General features: G+C 38.1%; 1 protein-coding gene across 9 annotated transcripts in view; it reads left to right on the forward strand.

Annotated features, from left to right (window-relative positions):
- The window catches only part of CNTN4 (contactin 4), a 927209-nt gene that overhangs the window by 885192 nt on the left and 24993 nt on the right, over positions 1-17024 (forward strand). For all 9 annotated transcript variants that reach the window (XM_073230952.1, XM_073230946.1, XM_037019370.2 and 6 more), the window contains one exon: positions 12412-12587. In XM_073230952.1, coding sequence (XP_073087053.1) covers positions 12412-12587 — 176 coding nt within the window. The remainder of the gene's footprint in view (positions 1-12411; positions 12588-17024) is intronic.

The raw sequence follows: 17024 nt of genomic DNA on the forward strand, positions 1-17024 counted from the left end.
TCCCTTACCTTCCTAGAGTCCCTTCTTTTCCCAGAACAGGTAGTCAACACAGTAGTTGAGGACACTGGGCAGTAAGGTGGGTCGGAGAGCTGTATGGAGGCTTGGGTTTACAGGCCCAGAATCCCAGGAAGTGGGACAGTTGAGGGTGGGAGCAGTGGTGGTGGACAGAGGAGATACTTGACAGGATTGGGGGATTGGTTGTACTGAACCAAAGTACGTTGATTAAGCAAATAAGTAAATTTTTTGATGATAATGTGTAGAAATAGTTACAGATGTATATGTATATGCATTATATATGTGTGTATGTGTGTGTGCAGGCACTCCATTCTTTGCCTGATAGGGCCCAGAGTAGTGATCACATGGGTGTCCACATCTTGGTTTCTTAAAACCATCCTCAACTGAAAAGAGGATTTCTCTTTTCTCCTCCTCCCTAGAGAAATTGCTGATTCTAGGGCTTAGCAAAGTATAAGGTAAGCCTGGAACATCTCACTGGCGAAAAAGGAAGGAAACACTCAACAAATGATTCAATGTCACAAGGACACGGGAGCTTGCTTAAAAGGGCTCTTACTGGCCAAAATGGAGAAATTTGAGCATCAAAATAAATAGTGATATTAATGCATTACAAGCCACTGAATAAAATAGGAAACTCAGAGTGAGTGAATGAAGGAATGGGAGAGGAAAGCTCTTCAGTAGAATGCCACTTGAATACAAGCAAAGGCAGTAAAATATTATCAACAGAGGGGTCTGTGTGAAGGTATAAGAGTTCTTTGTATTTTTCCGGCAACTTTATGGTAAGTTTGAAGTTATTTTCACAATAAATTACTTATTAAAAGAAAAAAAAAGTTCTAAATGTGGCCTTAGATGCAGAAGTCAGTAATTACCACAGAGGAAGAGCCAGAATTTGCCCAGTGAGTGAAACCTTAGATGGTTCCCTTTTTATATATATATATATATTTTTTTGTTAATGTATCACCGATATACAATCTTATGAAGAGTTCACATAAGCAAAATTGTGCTCACTACATTCACCCATATTATTGAGTTCCCCCCACCAACCCCACCACAATCACTGTCCATCAGCGTAGAAAGATGCCACAGAGTCACTACTTGTCTTCTACGTGTTATACTATCTTCCCCATGACCCCCTACACACCATGTGTGCCAACAGTAATGCCCCTCAATCCCCTTCTCCCTCCCTCCCTACCTACCCTGCCACACCCACTTTCCCTTCAGTAACCTCTAGTACCTTCTTGGAGTCTGTGGGTCTGTTGCTGTTTTGTTCCTTCAGTTTTGCTTTATAGTTATACCTTGCAAATGAGTGAAATCATTTGGTACTTGTCTTTCTCTGCCTGGCTTATTTCACTGAGCAAATTACCCTCCAGCTACATCCATGTTATTGCAAATGGTAGGTTTTCTTCTTATGGCTCAATAATATTCCATTGTGTATATGTACCACATCTTCTTTATCCATTCATCAACTGATGGACATTTAGCTTATTTCCATATCTTAGCTATTGTAAATAGTGCTGTGATTAACATAGGGGTGCATATGTCTTTTTGAATCTGATATCTTGTTTTCTTTGGGTAAATTCCTAGGAGTGGATTTCCCGGGTCAAATGGTATTTCTATTTTTGGTTTATAAGGAACCTCCATATTGCTTTCCACAATGGTTGAACTAATTTATATTCCCACCAGCAGCGTAGGAGGATTCCCCTTTCTCCACATCCTTGCCAACATTTGTTGTTCCTAGTCTTTTTGATGCTGGCCATCTAACTGGTGTGAGGTGGTATTTCATTGTGGTTTTAATTTGCATTTCCCTGATAATTAGCAGTGTGGAGCATCTTTTCATGTCTCTGTTGGCCATCTGAATTTCTTCTTTGGAGAAGTCTGTTCATACCCCCCGCCCATTTTCTAATCAGGTTATTTGCTTTTTGGGTATTGGGACATATGAGTTCATCATATATTTTGTATGTTAGCCCCTTGTTAGATATGTCATTTACAAATATATTCTACCATACTGAGGATGCCTTTTTGTTCTACTGATGGTGTCCTTTCCTGTACAGAAGCTTTTAGGTTTGATGTAGTCCCATTTGTTCATTTTTGCTATTGTTTCCCTTGCATGAGGAGACGTGTTCAGGAAAGAAGTTGCTCCTGTTTATATTTAAGAGATTTTGCATATGTTCTCTTCTAAGAGTTTTATGGTTTCATGACTTACATTCAGGTCTTTGATCCATTTTGAGTTTACTTTTGTATATGAAGTTAGACAATAATCCAGTTTCATTCTCTTACATGTAGCTGTCTAGTTTTCCCAACACCAGTTGTTGAAGAGCCTGTTGTTTACACACTGTATATGCATGGCTCCTTTACTGTATATTAATTGACCATATATGCTTAGATTTGTATCTGGGCTCTCTATTCTATTCCACTGATCTATGAGTCTGTTCTTGTGCCAGTACCAAATTGTCTTGATTACTGTGGCTTTGTAGTAGAGCTTGAAGCTGGGGAGCATAATCCCCCCAGCTTTATTCTTCCTTCTCAGAATTGTTTTGGCTATTCGGGGTCTTTTGTTGTTCCATATGAATTTTAGAACTATTTGTTCTAGTTTGTTGAAGAATACTGTCGGTATGTTGATAGGGATTGCATTGAATCTGTAGATTGTTTTAGTCAGGATGGCCATTTTGACAATATTAATTCTTCCTATCCATGAGCACAATATGTATTTCCACTTATTGGCATCTAATTTCTCTCACGAGTGTCTTTTAGCTTTCAGGGATAGGTCTTTCACCCCCTTGCTTAGGTTTATTTGTGGTTATTTTATTCTTTTTGATGCATTTGTGAATGGAATTGTTTTCCTGATTTCTCTTTCTGCTAGTTTATCATTAGCATATAGGAATGCAAAAGATTTCCATGCATTAATTTTGTATTCTGCAACTTTGATGAATTGAGTTATTAGTTCTCATAGTTTTGGGATGGATTCTGTAGTGTTTTTTTATGTACAATATCATGTCATCTGCAAACAGTGACAGTTTAACTTCTTCCTTAGCAATCTGGATGCCTTTTATTTCTTTGTGTTGCCTGATTGCCATGGCTGGGATCTCTGGTATTATGTTGAATAAAAGTGGGGAGAGTGGGCATCCTTGTCTTGTTTCTGATCTTAAAGAAAGGCTTTCATCTTTTCACTGTTAAGTGTGAGGTTGGCTGTGGGTTTGTCATATACGACCTTTATTATATTGAGATATTTGCCCTTTATACCCATTTTGTTGAGAGTTTTTATGATGAATGAATATTGAATTTTTTCAAATGCCTTTTCAGCCTCTATGAAGATGATCATGTGATTTTTGTCCTTCATTGATGTGGTGTATGCTGTTGATCAATTTTTGAATATTGTATCATCTCTGGAGTAAATTCTTCTTGATCATTATATATGATCATTTTCATTTATTTTGAATTTGGTTTGCTAATATTTTGTTGAGTATTTTTACATGTATGTTCATCAGAGATATTGGTCTGTAATTTTCTTTTCTGTGGTTTCTTTGCCTTGTTTTGGTATTAGAGTGATGCTGGCATAATAGAATGAGTTTGCAAGTATTCCCTCCTCTTCTACTTGCTGGATAATTTTAAAGAGGATGGGTATTAGGTCCTCACTAAATGTTGGATAAATTCAGTGGTGAATCCACTTGGTTCAGGGGTTTTGTTATTAGGTAGTTTTTTATTACCAGTTCAATTTCATTGCTGGTAATTGGTCTGTTCAGATTTTCTGTTTCTTCCTGGGTCCATCTTGGAAAGTTGTATTTTTCTAGAAAGTTGTCCATTTCTTTTAGGTTATCCAATTTGTTAGCATATAATTTTTCATAGAATTCTCATAATTCTTTGTATTTCTGTGGTATCTGTAGTGATTTTTTTCCTTTCTCATTTCTGATTCTGTTTATGTTTGTAGACTCTTTTTTTTTTAGAATTCTGGCTAGAGGTTTGTTTATTTTGTTAGTTTTCCCAAGAACCAGCTCCTATTTTCATTGATTCTTTCTATTATTTTATTCTTCTCAATTTTGTTTATTTCTGCTCTTATCTTTATTATGTCCCTCCCTCTACTGACTTTGGGCCTCATTTGTTCTTCTTTTTCTAGTTTGAAAATTGTGAGTTTAGACTATTCATTTGGGATTGTTCTTCTCTCTTGAGGTAAGCCTGTATTGCTATATACTTTCTCCTTAGAACTGCCTTCTCTGTGTTCCATAGATGTTGAGGTGTTGAGCTGCTGTTTTCATTTGTCCCCATATATTACTTTATCTTTCATTTGTTCATTAATCCAGTGATTATTTAGGAGGATGTTGTTAAGCCTCCATGTGGTTATGGGCTTTTTTGTTTTCTTTGCACATTTATTTCTGGTTTCATACCTTTTATGGTCTGAAAAGTTGGTTGGTACAGTTTCAATCCTTCTGAATTTACTGAGGCTCTCTTTGTGGCCTAGTATGTGATTTATTGTGGAAAATGTTCCATGTGTGCTTGAGATGAATGTATATCCTGCTGCATTTGGGTGGAGTGTTCTGTGAATGTCTGTTAGGTCCATGTGTTCTAATGTGTTGTTCAGTGCCTCTGTCTCCTTACTTATTTTCTGTTTGGTGGATCTGAGAATGAGTAGATTGTTGTTGAACACATGAGTAGTATGTCGAAGTCTCCTAAAATAAGTGCATTGCATTCTATTTCTCCCTTTAATTCTGTTAGTATTTGTTTCACATATGTAGGTGCTACTATGTTGGGTGTATAGATATTTATAATGGTTATATCCTCTTGTTGGACTGACCTTTTATCATTCTGTAATATTCTCCTTTGTCTCTTGTGACTTTCTTTGTTTTGAAGTCTATTTTGTCTGATACAAGTACTGCAACTCCTGCCTTTTTCTCCCTATTAGTTGCATGAAATAATCTTTTTCCATCCCTTCACATTTAGTTTGTGTATGTTTTTGGGTCTGAAGTGAGTCTCTTGTAGGTAGCATATGTACAGATCTTGTTTTTTTATCCATTCAGTTACTCTGTATCTTTTGATTGGCACATTCAGTCCATTTCCATTTAGGGTGATTATCGATAGATATGTACTTTTTGCCATTGCAGGCTTTAGATTTGTGGTTACCAAAGTTTCAAGGGTAGCTTCTTTACTGTCTTACAGTCTAACTTAACCCAGTTAGTATGCTATTTCCAACACAATATAAATTATTTTTCCCCTCCCTTCTTTTTCTTCCTCCTCCAGTCTTTATATATTAGCTGTCATATTCTATACCCTTTGTGTATCCCTTGACTGACTTTTGGGGTAGTTGATATAATTTTGCATTTTCTTAGTGATTAATGGGTCTATTTCCTTTATTGTGGTTTTATTTTCTCTGTTAACAGCTCTTTAGCCTTACAAGCACTTCCATCTAGAGCAATCACTCCAAAATACACTTTAGAGATGGTTTGTGGGAGGTGAATTTCCTCAACATTGGTTTATCTGGAAATTGTTTAATCCCTGCTTCAAATTTAAATGATAATCTTGCAGGATACAGTATTCTTGGCTTCAGGCTCTTCTGTTTCATTGTATTAAATATATCTTGCCACTCCCTTCTGGCCTGTTAAGGTTTCTCCTGAGAAGTCTGATGATAGCCTGATTGGTTTTCCTTTGTAAGTGATCTTTTTTCTTCACTGGCAGCTTTTAATAATTTGTCACTGTCTTTTATCTTTGCCATTTTAAGTAATGTATGTCTTGGTGTCCCTTGTGTTGGGAGATCTGTGCACCTCCGTGACCTGGGATACTATTTCATTCTGCAGATCAGAGAAATTTTTAGCAATTATTTCTTCAAAGAGACTGTCTATCCCTTTTTCTCTCTCTTCTTCTTCTGATACCCCTATAATGTAAATACTGTTCCATTAGGATTGGTCCCACAGTTTTCTTTATATTCTTTCATTCCTAAAGATCCTCTTTTCTCTCTGTGCTTCTGCTTTTTTGCATTCCTGTTCTCTAATTTCTATTTCATTTCCCATCTCCTCTACCTCATGTAGTCTGCATTTAAATCTCTCCATTGTATGTTTCATTTCAGATACTGTATTTTTCAAAGTTTGTTTCTTTTTTTAATTCCTCCCTGAAGTCGTGAATATTTTTTTGTGTCTTTGTGAGCATGTTTATGATTTTTATTTTGAAATCTTTATCAGGAAGGTTGGTGATTTCAGTTTCACTTGGCCCTCTTTCTGGTGTTTGTGGGATTTTGGTTTGTACCAGGCTCTTTTGCTATTTCATATTTGTATTTGTATTGATTGCTCTGGAATAATAAATTTGTGTAGGCAGCTCCCTCTAGTGTCCAGACGTTCTACTCTCTGGAGCTGCCCAGCACCTAGAGAGATGGCAGGGTTTGCAAGTGAGTGGCACCAGTGCCTGTCAGGAGGAAAGATATCTTTCCTGCTTCCTGACTGCAGTGTCTGCCTCCACTGCCAGAGTCAGTGCGCCAAGTGTGCAGGGAAGAGCCTCTGTGTTATGCCCCTGTAGCTGCTGTTGATGAAGCTGCCCTCTTGCTGGCCTGATGCAATGGCAGGGGCAGCAGGTTTGTGAACTGGTGTTAACCAGGTGGAAGAAGTGGCAGGCTGCATATCGCTATGGACTGCCTGAAACTCCTGAGAGTTCCCAACCTGCTGGGTTTAGTGTGCAGGGACGATTTTGTCCATCTGTCCTTTCTACTGAGCAGCAAACTCTATGTTATCCTTGCCCCTTTAGCAGCTCTCACTGTTGGGAAGTCTTTCTAAGTCCCTGCCTTTCTTTTGTCCTAGAGTGGTCGGCTGTGGGTACCTCTTTTCCCTAAACAGTTGGAATCTCAGTCTCTCCTAGTATTCCACCTGTCTTTGCCTTTTTCTCCTCTGATCCCCAGAGCACCATGTAATGTAGGTTCATGCCCTGGGAGCAGATCTCCAGGTCTGGGTGTTCAGAAGTCCTAGGCTTCTACCCTTTCCCTGCTCCATTTCTCTTCCTCCTGCTGGTGAGCTGGGATGGGGCAAGGGCTTGGGTCCTGCCATATCGTGGCTTTGCTACTTGACCCTTTTCCATGAGGTTTTCTCTTTACTCCAGATGTAGGCAGTCTGTCACAGGCTTGTCTCTGGTAGCTATTTCAGGATTCATATTTGCTATATTTTCATATGTGGTTTCGGGAGGAGCTTTCTGCCTCACTTCTCATGCTGCCATCTTTAAGCCAGTCTCCCCTTTTTATGTTCTAAAGTCAGGCTGAGTCAGGGTAAGTAATGAGAAACATAATGAGAAAGACAGCACAGCAGTTCCCCAGTCTACCGTCCTTCAAGATTTCAAGGATTTATTTTCATCGGCAACCAAACACTATCATATGCAAGTCATCAACAACTTACATTTAACCAGCCAACTCTCATGAATAGAGACAGGGCTGGGTACCTGGGCTTTATAAAAGTGTAAGATGTGGTCCTTGACACCCAGGAACCCAATTATATGGGAGAAATGAATATACATAGATGATATTCCACAATAATACTGAAGCTTAATGTTGAAGAAATGGAACAGCTAATGCCTTAGACTTCATGAAAGGAAAGATAACCAGTGAGTAAGGTGCTCAGGAAAGCATTAGGGGCATGGCTTGCGTTCATATTCTCTTCAGACAGATAATAGTCTTTATCCAGCCTGGCTGGCCCTGAGTGTAGCCTGAGAGCCCCTCTCTGATGGTGCCCACCTGTCATTGAATACTTCCAGCAATGGTGATTTGTGTTTTCCTGAGGCGTCCCATTTCCCTTTTGAAAAGGTCAACTTATTAAAAATTCCCCCTTCTGCAGAGCCAAAACATGCCTCTTTGTAATTACTCTCTGCTTTCTACTTTGGAGTAACACAAAATAAGCTTAATTTATCTTCTGTCTATAAACCCTTCAAGTTTTGGAACACCACTCTCATGGCTCCTCAAAGTTCTTTCTCATGTCAAATACTTGCCATTATTTTAACTGTTACAGATTTATTAGATCTTTCACTAATCTAAATGCACTATTCCATCAGTGAATCCCAAGGATGTTCATGGTAAGCTGGGGTCCCATTATTGCCAAATACAATGGGATTTTTACCTCGCTAAGTTGGAATACCACATGCTGTTAGTGCAACCTAAAGTGGCAGTAGCTTTCTTTGGCAGCCACATAGACCCTGTTGAACCTGGAATGCTCAAGTTTTTTCCAGGTGAACTGCCAATCCAGCCTTTCCCCAGCCTGTACATGATATTTTTAAGGGTAGTTTTTTTGCCTTTATCCCTATTAAATATCATCCTAAATTAAAGAATTGGTCCAGCTTGAAATCACTCTGAATTCAGATTTTCTTATAATGTTTTAGATTTGTTTTATGCTGAAGTGATAAATAGAGTTCATCTATCACTGCTTTTATTTTTGTTGAAAAAATGGGAACCACCTGGAGAGTGCTAAAATTCTTTCCCAGAGAAACTACCTTCAGATTTATTATGATCATTCATCGACCATCTTTGTTGTGGTTATTTAACTACTATTAAAAACAGTCCTCTGTCCAGTCCCTCTTGTATCATTTGAGGTGAGCAGTCAGCTCTTTAACTAGCTCCTGTTTTTGAAGAATCCCATTTTTAAAACTTATCCCTCTAAAATGCTATACAAAAAATATACAACGTGGCCTCAGTGCATCATTAATACCATTCCAGTCAAGAAATTGACTAACAAAAGGAGATGTATACCTTCCAATGAAAATGACTAAAGCACACATTACATACCTTCCTGCCAGGCACCAAGTGAATATCTTGACACTGTACATGAAAGGTAAAGAAATAATAAGCTGAAAAGGAAGGGTTGATAAAATATAAGGAAACAGCATCATAATGGAATTCTTATCCTGTGAACCCATAAGCACTTGTTTTTACAGATAATAAAAACCCTAAATCAGAAAGCTTTTCCACCAACAGTGAAAGTCAGAATATAATATGACTGTGATAATAATTAGTGTTGTAATTTATGCATCTAATTGTTTACCTAATCATTAGCAGAGTGGTTAAGCATTAAATCTCTCATGGTTGTCATAATCTTTAGAACAAAGGACTTTCTGCCCTCTACATATTAGAAAAAACAATATAAAACACAAAAGAAATATTGTTTGTATTGTTTTTCAAGGAGAGTTAAGCACTTGGTAAATATGTGTATTTTAAGCATATGTTCTCTGCCATTCTGATGGTATCATTCTCAGGGTGAACCAAGCACAAACAGGAAAGTTTATGGGTGCCGTTGGTCTTATTTACTGTTGTGATTTAATTACATCCAAATTCAGACATCAATCCACATCTTGAGTTCTAATTGCATTTGAGAGTTGTATGCACAGAACAATAGCTGGAGTGACTCTTCAGAGCTGAAGTTTTAAATATAGGTTCTTCCTGATCTTGATGAATTAAAACCCAAGGAGGGGAGACAGTTTGGTTTTGAAGAAGCCATCTGTTCATTTGTGTACAGTGTTTGTATTGAAATTTAAAGAAATTAATCAAGAAAAAAGCATCAGAATTCACAACACAGAGAACAGGAGTACTGAGCAAGCATACAATTTGAGAAAACCAAGTAGCTACTGAGATTTTGAACCTCTTTTAGTTTAATATCTTCTATCCCAAGGAGACCTGCCTGGTATAGTACGTGACTTGCTGTGCATTGATTCTTTCTATTTTGGAGGTCAGAATATGAATCGGTGACAAGGGCTAAGTTACTGAATTAGCAGCCCTCGGCACAGCAAATGTATAAGCATAATCCTTGATTCAGGGAACTTTTCTCATCTTTGGTTAACAGACAACTGAGTTCACCAATAATAAAATGTGTCCCAGATCCTTACATGTGCATAAAAGGATGGACATTTCTTCAGGAAGCAAATGTCAATTGAAAATGTGAGCCAGGATTGCAAAACGACTCTAGGCTTTGAAATATGTGTCATCTCCTTTTGCTTACCCAGAAGTTGTCAGGAGAAAGGGAGCCAAGGCATTTTAAGGACATGAGCGTGGACATTTGGCTCTGCATTTGTAAGTTTAATGTGTGAGCTTAGAGCTGGAGCCAGAATTTCAGGCATAAAGTCATCACTGCTTTTCACCAGTCTAAGGCAGTAACTTCATTACTTTTGTAGCAAAGCTTTCTGAAACCATCTTCACCCCCTGGCCTTCTTTGAATTTCTTCTGCATTTAAGTATCTTCAGTTGACTGCACATAATCAAGAGTGCAGATAGCTGTGCTATGCCCTCAAACTTGTTTTCTGGATGATTTGTGAATGGATATGTTTTCAGCTAAATGAAGGAAGGCAGCTGAGCACAGTAGATAGTTCCTTAATCTCTCTTAGGTATCAGTTTCCCTTATCTATTAAGTAAGGATGATAATGGTACCTATTTGTTAGCAATAAATGAAATACTTAATGTAAAATGTTTAACACAGTGTCTAGAAGGTAAGGGGCTCAGTGAGTCATCCCAAATGTCATTATTCCCTCAGTCTCCTTTGTATAACTCTTGGTACCAGGACACTGTTATCCATATACCACACAGTACATGCTTGGTGGATAAATCAGCAAATGAAAATCTAAATTGCAAAAGCAGTGAACATCTATTTAAAGTAGAATTAGGCAGTATCTTGCCAAATAAAAACCATAGACTCATATAATCTTAGCCTGGAATAATTCATTTTTCACTTTATAGATACGGAAAATTTAAATTTGAAAAATGATAAATGACACATTAAGTAAAAATGGGGCTACTCCTAGATTCTTTGCTTAGAATTATCCTAAGGGGATTCACTGTCCACCCGGTTCCCTCATTTTAAAAAGAATCTCAATCTGTATCTGTTTCCTGCAGGTCATTTAATCAAGAAAGCAGATTTTGATTATGCAACTTGTAAAAATAAAGCAAGCCTTTGGTTTTGCAATAAAGGATTTTCCCTCCCCACTACATCTTAGCTGACAATATCTGTTTTTCATCCGATTTCATAGACATCACCCATTCAACAATGACTAAAAGCACACCAGTCCACTTATCATGATCTTTTCCTATTTTCAGAAAACAGCAAAAGTGCATCCCACCACTCACTTATAATTTATTTGTAGATACACACTTTCTTTTTCTAACAGCCTAAGATGTTTGCTTTCGTTAGTTGAATAAAGGGTAAAATAATTGTTTTAAATACTCTCTTTAAAGAGGATATTTTAGTGTTGGTTGCTGAGAACTAAGACCCATCAAAAGTTTCCAATGAGATATTATTTCAAATATCCAGTTGAAATTTTAATCTAAGAGGTACACTTAATAAATATTTATATATCCCACAGCCTGAAATACTATCCTTTGTGTGTGGAAGGGGATTAATCAATGTTTTTCTAACTTTTCAAAATTTGTTTTCTCTGTTATGGTCTGATTGGTTGGTTTTGTTTGATTTGATTTCATACAAGGGATTTCTGGAATATCGTGGAACACAAAATTTTGTTCTTGCAGTACTTACCTGATCTTTGTTTTTGACTCACATTGCTTTTCACCACTGTACCCTCTGACAACACTTATGAAATCATGTTGGAGTGAAAAATAAGAGCCCATCTTTGTGTGAATGTAGTTTAGGAGCTTATGAATTGTCTCATCTAAGCAAGCCTATTCCATTTGCAATTAAAACTATAATGTAAACGGTGAATTTAAAAATGTGCTTATTGTAAAGAAGTAATATATAATATATCATTTTATCATTGATATTCATTATATTATTTGTATTTAAAATAAAATTTGCTAAAATGCCTACTAGCTTCAAAACAGTTGAAATTATGAACTTAATAGCGCATGATAATTCATATTATAAAGATATGGGAATGGGAGCGGTGGACAGGGGGAAGGGATATACTAAAATAAAAAAAAAGAAGTTTTGTCTGGACAGTAAGTGAATAAGTAGAATTTTCATTTCATTTTATTATGGTTTTTTGGTCCCTTCTGTTAACTTCCCTGGGTTTTATAAATTTCCCACAGTAAACATTTATCACTTTTATAATAGGTGGGGAAAAGCCCAACTTCAAATTAACATGGATTTTCCTGTTTACCCTCAGCTGAAATATCGCTTTCTAGTGAAACTGGGGAAATACAAACACTTTTTTAAGAGGCAATTTCAGAGCAGGCAGCCAGAGAGGCCCTTCCCTTGTGTCTGCAGAGATCTAACCTGAGTGCTCCCCAGCGGAGTTCTGTTGCTCAGGGAAGGGTCATGTAATGAATGTTTTCATCTTTTCATATTAAAAATGACCTTCTGGCCTGAGTCTGAGCTTCCCAGGTGACTGAGGTTTGCCAAGCCTAGGTAAAAATAAGGCAGAACTACTTTGTACTTCATCGTGCTCTCGGATCCTACCTTCTATTTCCTCGCAAGCTCACAGGCTTTGTTGTTTTGTTTTGTTTGCGCTTCAGATCCAACAAGGGTGATGGTGCCCCCTTCCAGTATGGATGTCACTGTTGGTGAGAGTATCGTTCTGCCGTGCCAGGTGACACACGATCACTCACTAGACATCGTGTTTACTTGGTCATTCAATGGACACCTGATAGACTTTGACAAAGATGGAGACCACTTTGAAAGAGTCGGAGGGGTAAGTGTTAATACCAGCTATTCATAGGGTATATACATTGTGCCACCAAACTTCTCAGAAGAGACTCAGACTTTAGACCAAGTTGAAAAGAAACACAAAGTCATTATTTGATAATGTTGCTCTAACATCTTATTTCAAGAAAACTGGGTTATCCCCTGCTCCTTTTTTGCGTATTAAATGCAGCCCACTTACAGAGTAACCCTATATGGCACGCCTTGTAATCTTCACAACAGTGTGACAGTCTAGTTATTCATTCTTGCATATGAATGAGGAAACTGAGGCCTAGAGGAGTTGTATGGCTTGCCGTGGCCTCATTTTCAATTTACTGCAGAACTCAGCTTTAAACTTCAGATCCCAAGCTCTGTTCCCTATAAGGCACCATATCCCATAGAACCTGATTAAGAAAATACCTTAAAGACAGTTTACTCAGATGTATTTAGGCTGCTGATTAAACTCTCTATGGCTCTTACAGTGTACTTACAATTGTGATGCTAAGGCTCTCTTGCATCTAAAAATCTCTTCAGAGTATTCATTTTCTCCAGGTAACTTGAATTCTAATAGTTGTATTTTCCAAATGCCTAACTTACCATAAAAATACATCTCATTGAACATACACCAAGATGAAGTTAAATCTGGAAATAGTTTGTGTCTATCACAATTGTTCTCAAAATTCTTTTTCTGCCCTAACACAGTCCTACATTCCCATTTGTAATAAAGATTCACTCTGGCCACCCTTCTCATGGCAGGATTCAATCAAAGGACAGCAGAAGATTAAAATGAATTTATGATTTGAAAAGCTCTCCCCATCCCCCAAGCTGCCATAGGAACCTGACTTCCTCCTCCCACCTTATGCAGAGAATAAAGGGGCTTAAGCTTATAGAAATATCCATATTATACACTGAAGGCCTGTTTTCTGCTCAGCTGTAATACTAGCTCTGTTAATTACATTCTTACTGCCTTTCTTAAGCAGTGTCTCTCAACTGAATCACAGAACAAGAATAATTTGAATATTTTCTCAATATTTCTCCCAAGGATCATATACAACTGGTACCATTTTAGATGCATAGGGGAGAAGCTAATTCATGACATCAGTGGGTGCCTCAGGTCATTAGGGATTCTCTCTTGGAACCCTGGCTAAAATATGCTGGATGAAATTGCCATTATTAGTGATTCTGGACCTCTGTTATGTGATCCAGCCTAATGACCAAGTGGGAAAGACTTTAACCACTTCACAAAGTCATTGAAGAAATTCATTGTCTTTAAGTCTAGAAAAGGACATAGTCCAATAATGAATAAATACCCAATGTCTACCACAAAAGAAGTACATTAATAAACTTTAATGGTTGTATTAATTAAAGGAAGGGTAACATTGATTTTAATAACAGAAAGTATAAGCTTTCATAATAAGTTTAACAGAATATTTGTTTTCATACTAAAACCAATATCCTGGCCAAGAGTGATTAAAAATATTATCTCCCAGGATGACATGGGCACCAACCAATCAGAACAGGTGTCTGACCAATCGGAATAGATGTCCTGCCATTCAGATAGATATGGACTTAGTGCTGGACCGGCTGTAGATCAGCCAGGGCTGAGGCCCAGGTGGAGCCACCCTGCCGGAGTCAAGCACCAATGGCCACCTTTTCTAGACCTCCATCTGTGGAATCACTCATTAGCCTTCCATAGGGGAGGTGTTTTTCTCTTCTGTAAAACTAGCCTAACACCAACCAGCTATTGCAGGGAAGTAAGTGCAAAACCAGGACTGCTCTGCAAATGATGAGAACTAAGTACATTGGCCACCAAGATCATTAATGTCTGTAGAGTTAGGACTTGACAACAGAAGAGGGAAGCAATTCCGAAGTGAAGCCCATTTTGCAGTTTCTTCTTCCCTGGTCAGCATGGCAGTAATGAGGCTTGGCAGAGCCAGCCTAATACAGCCTTCGGAAAAGCTGCTATTTCATTGTCCTCTGATAGCCTCTGAGTGCTCTGTGAGGAACAGAACAGACCACAGTAGGGAAAATAAGCTGGTGCTGTTTTGTTCTCTTTGGTAGCAACATAAATGTAGATCTCACTAAACAGTTTGGTCTGAATCACTCAAAGGGAAAGACAAAGTTATTGTGGTCTCCTTCTGTGAGATGCTGACCTCAATCCCGACTTTATTTTTCTTTTTGTTTCAGTTTTACTTTAAAAACACAAATCTGGTCAAAATAAAGAAAGCACATTCTAAATCATAGAGTCACAAAATTCTGTGAAAAGGTTACTGTGCTCTGAAATCTCCAGGCTCCAACTAGTTTCTTTGGTCTTCAAGCCCTTGGTGAATAAAATAAATTATTGAGATAGGGTAGCTTTTCCTTAAAAGCCATATGCATCCCACTTTTGCTGCATTGTCCGTCTCATGAGGCATAGTCTTTGTTTAAGCCTATATGCAGAGTCCTAACATGAGAAATGTCTCGGTTAAATAAATACTGATAGTGATGATGGTGCTTTATTCAGGCACAGCCCCTTTTATTACACTTCACTTTATTCCATTTTGCTGATATTGTGCTTTTGGCAAATTGAAGGTTTATGGCAACCTTGGATCGAGCAAGTCTGTTGGCACCATTTAGCCAACAGCATTTGCTCACTTTGTGTCTGTGTGTCACATATTGTTATTTGTCACAGATATTTCAATTTGTTCATTATTATATTCTTTATGGTGGTCTGTGATGGGTGATTAGGACTCATTGAAAGCTCAGATGATGGTTAGCATTTTTAGCAATAAAGCGTTTTTTAAGTAAGGTTTATACACTTTTTTAGGCATAATGCATTATATACTTAATAGATTAATAGACTACAGTGTAGTGTAAACATAACTGTTAAATGCACTAGGAAACAAAAAAATACATTTGATTCCCTTGATTAGAATATTCCCTTTATTGTGGTGGTCTGGATGGAACCTGAAGTAGTATCTCTGAGGTGTGCCTGTATTTGCAAAGTGCCTACTCATGTATGAAGCACTTTCATATTTCAGCTCTTTAATCCTCACAGAAAACCTTAGAAAGAGGGTAGCAATTTTTACCCTATTTTACTGAGAAATTATAAGACTTGGTTAGTAAATAGTAGAATCTGGGGGAGAACCCAGGTATTATAAAAAAAAGCACTTTCAGGCAAAAAAAAAAATCCACAGTTGTTTAATATCTTGGACACTATTGTTTCACAAAGCAAATTGACAGTTTAAATTTACTCTGTGCCCCACAGTTTTCAGGATTTCACATACACATACAATTTCATCAGATTCTCACAATTTAGTACAGTAGGTCAATCAGCTAAGACCCAGAGAGATTTGGAGGCTTTTGTGAAGTCACACAGCAGGGATAAGCCCAAGACAACTAAGTCCGGAAACTTCGGCTCTTCACCACACTCTATGCTTTTGTCTCACTTCTAATCCTATTCACAACTATGGCAGTTCTGTGTCTTCAAGTGTCCTGAGTACAGAACAAAGGAAACCAGGGACACATTAATTTAGAATGAGAGTAAAATCTTTCTGGATGGTAGAACATTTCAGTTAAGAACAGGGACTGGAACACGTGGGTTCACAGCCTGGCTTTGCCATTGGCTAGTGTCTTCAGGCAAGTCATACAACCTCTCCGTGCCCAAGTTTCCCTGTCCGTAAAGTAAGGATAACGAGTACCAACAGGATAGGACATGTGTTCAGTGAGTTAATATAAATAAAGCACCAGGAAGTGTTTAAATACATGTCTGCTGCATATTAAATACCATTAAGCATTATCCAACATTATTATTGTTTGGAAGAATAGCAACAGGTCCAAAATAACGCGTGTCCTCCTGCCATCTACTGGGAGCTTAGAAATAAGCATGCCTTCCTAATCTAGCCCCAAGGGCGTTCTCTTGCTCAAGTATCTGTGCTCCAACCTTTTGTCGAAAAGAGCTATGAAGCCAAATGCCAAGGTGTTGAGGTTTCAGTTAAAACACCACCTTCATGATGGCCGGTGGAGGCCTCTCCTGATACTTATTGCAAGTACCAAGCTGGGGACAGTGTAGAAAAATTTCTAGGGCACAGAGACATTCATACCGGGCAGCAATGAGTCCTATTCTTCTGCTACCCAAACATGCATTTGGCATTTGGAAAACAAATTATCACCATTCCATACTAGGTGATGCAAGATTATCTTGGCAATTCTGGTCCTCATAATCCTTTAATTCAAATCTGGGAGCAATCAAAATGCTGGCTAGAAGACCAGGTCATGCAGTAAAACACAAATGCCTGCAGATGTGCACTTGTCTCCCCTGTGCACGTGTAGGGTTCCCAAGGACTGGAATGCCAGGGAAGGCACTAGTCTCAGGGCATTACTTGAAGAAACTGATAGGACGAGATCAAGAGCCACCTTGCACAAGTTTAAGTGCTTCCAACATGGGTGGCAAACTGCTGCCGAGACC

This window comes from Manis javanica, chromosome 3 (genome assembly GCF_040802235.1).
Source record: "Manis javanica isolate MJ-LG chromosome 3, MJ_LKY, whole genome shotgun sequence".
Classification (NCBI taxonomy): Eukaryota; Metazoa; Chordata; class Mammalia; order Pholidota; family Manidae; genus Manis; species Manis javanica.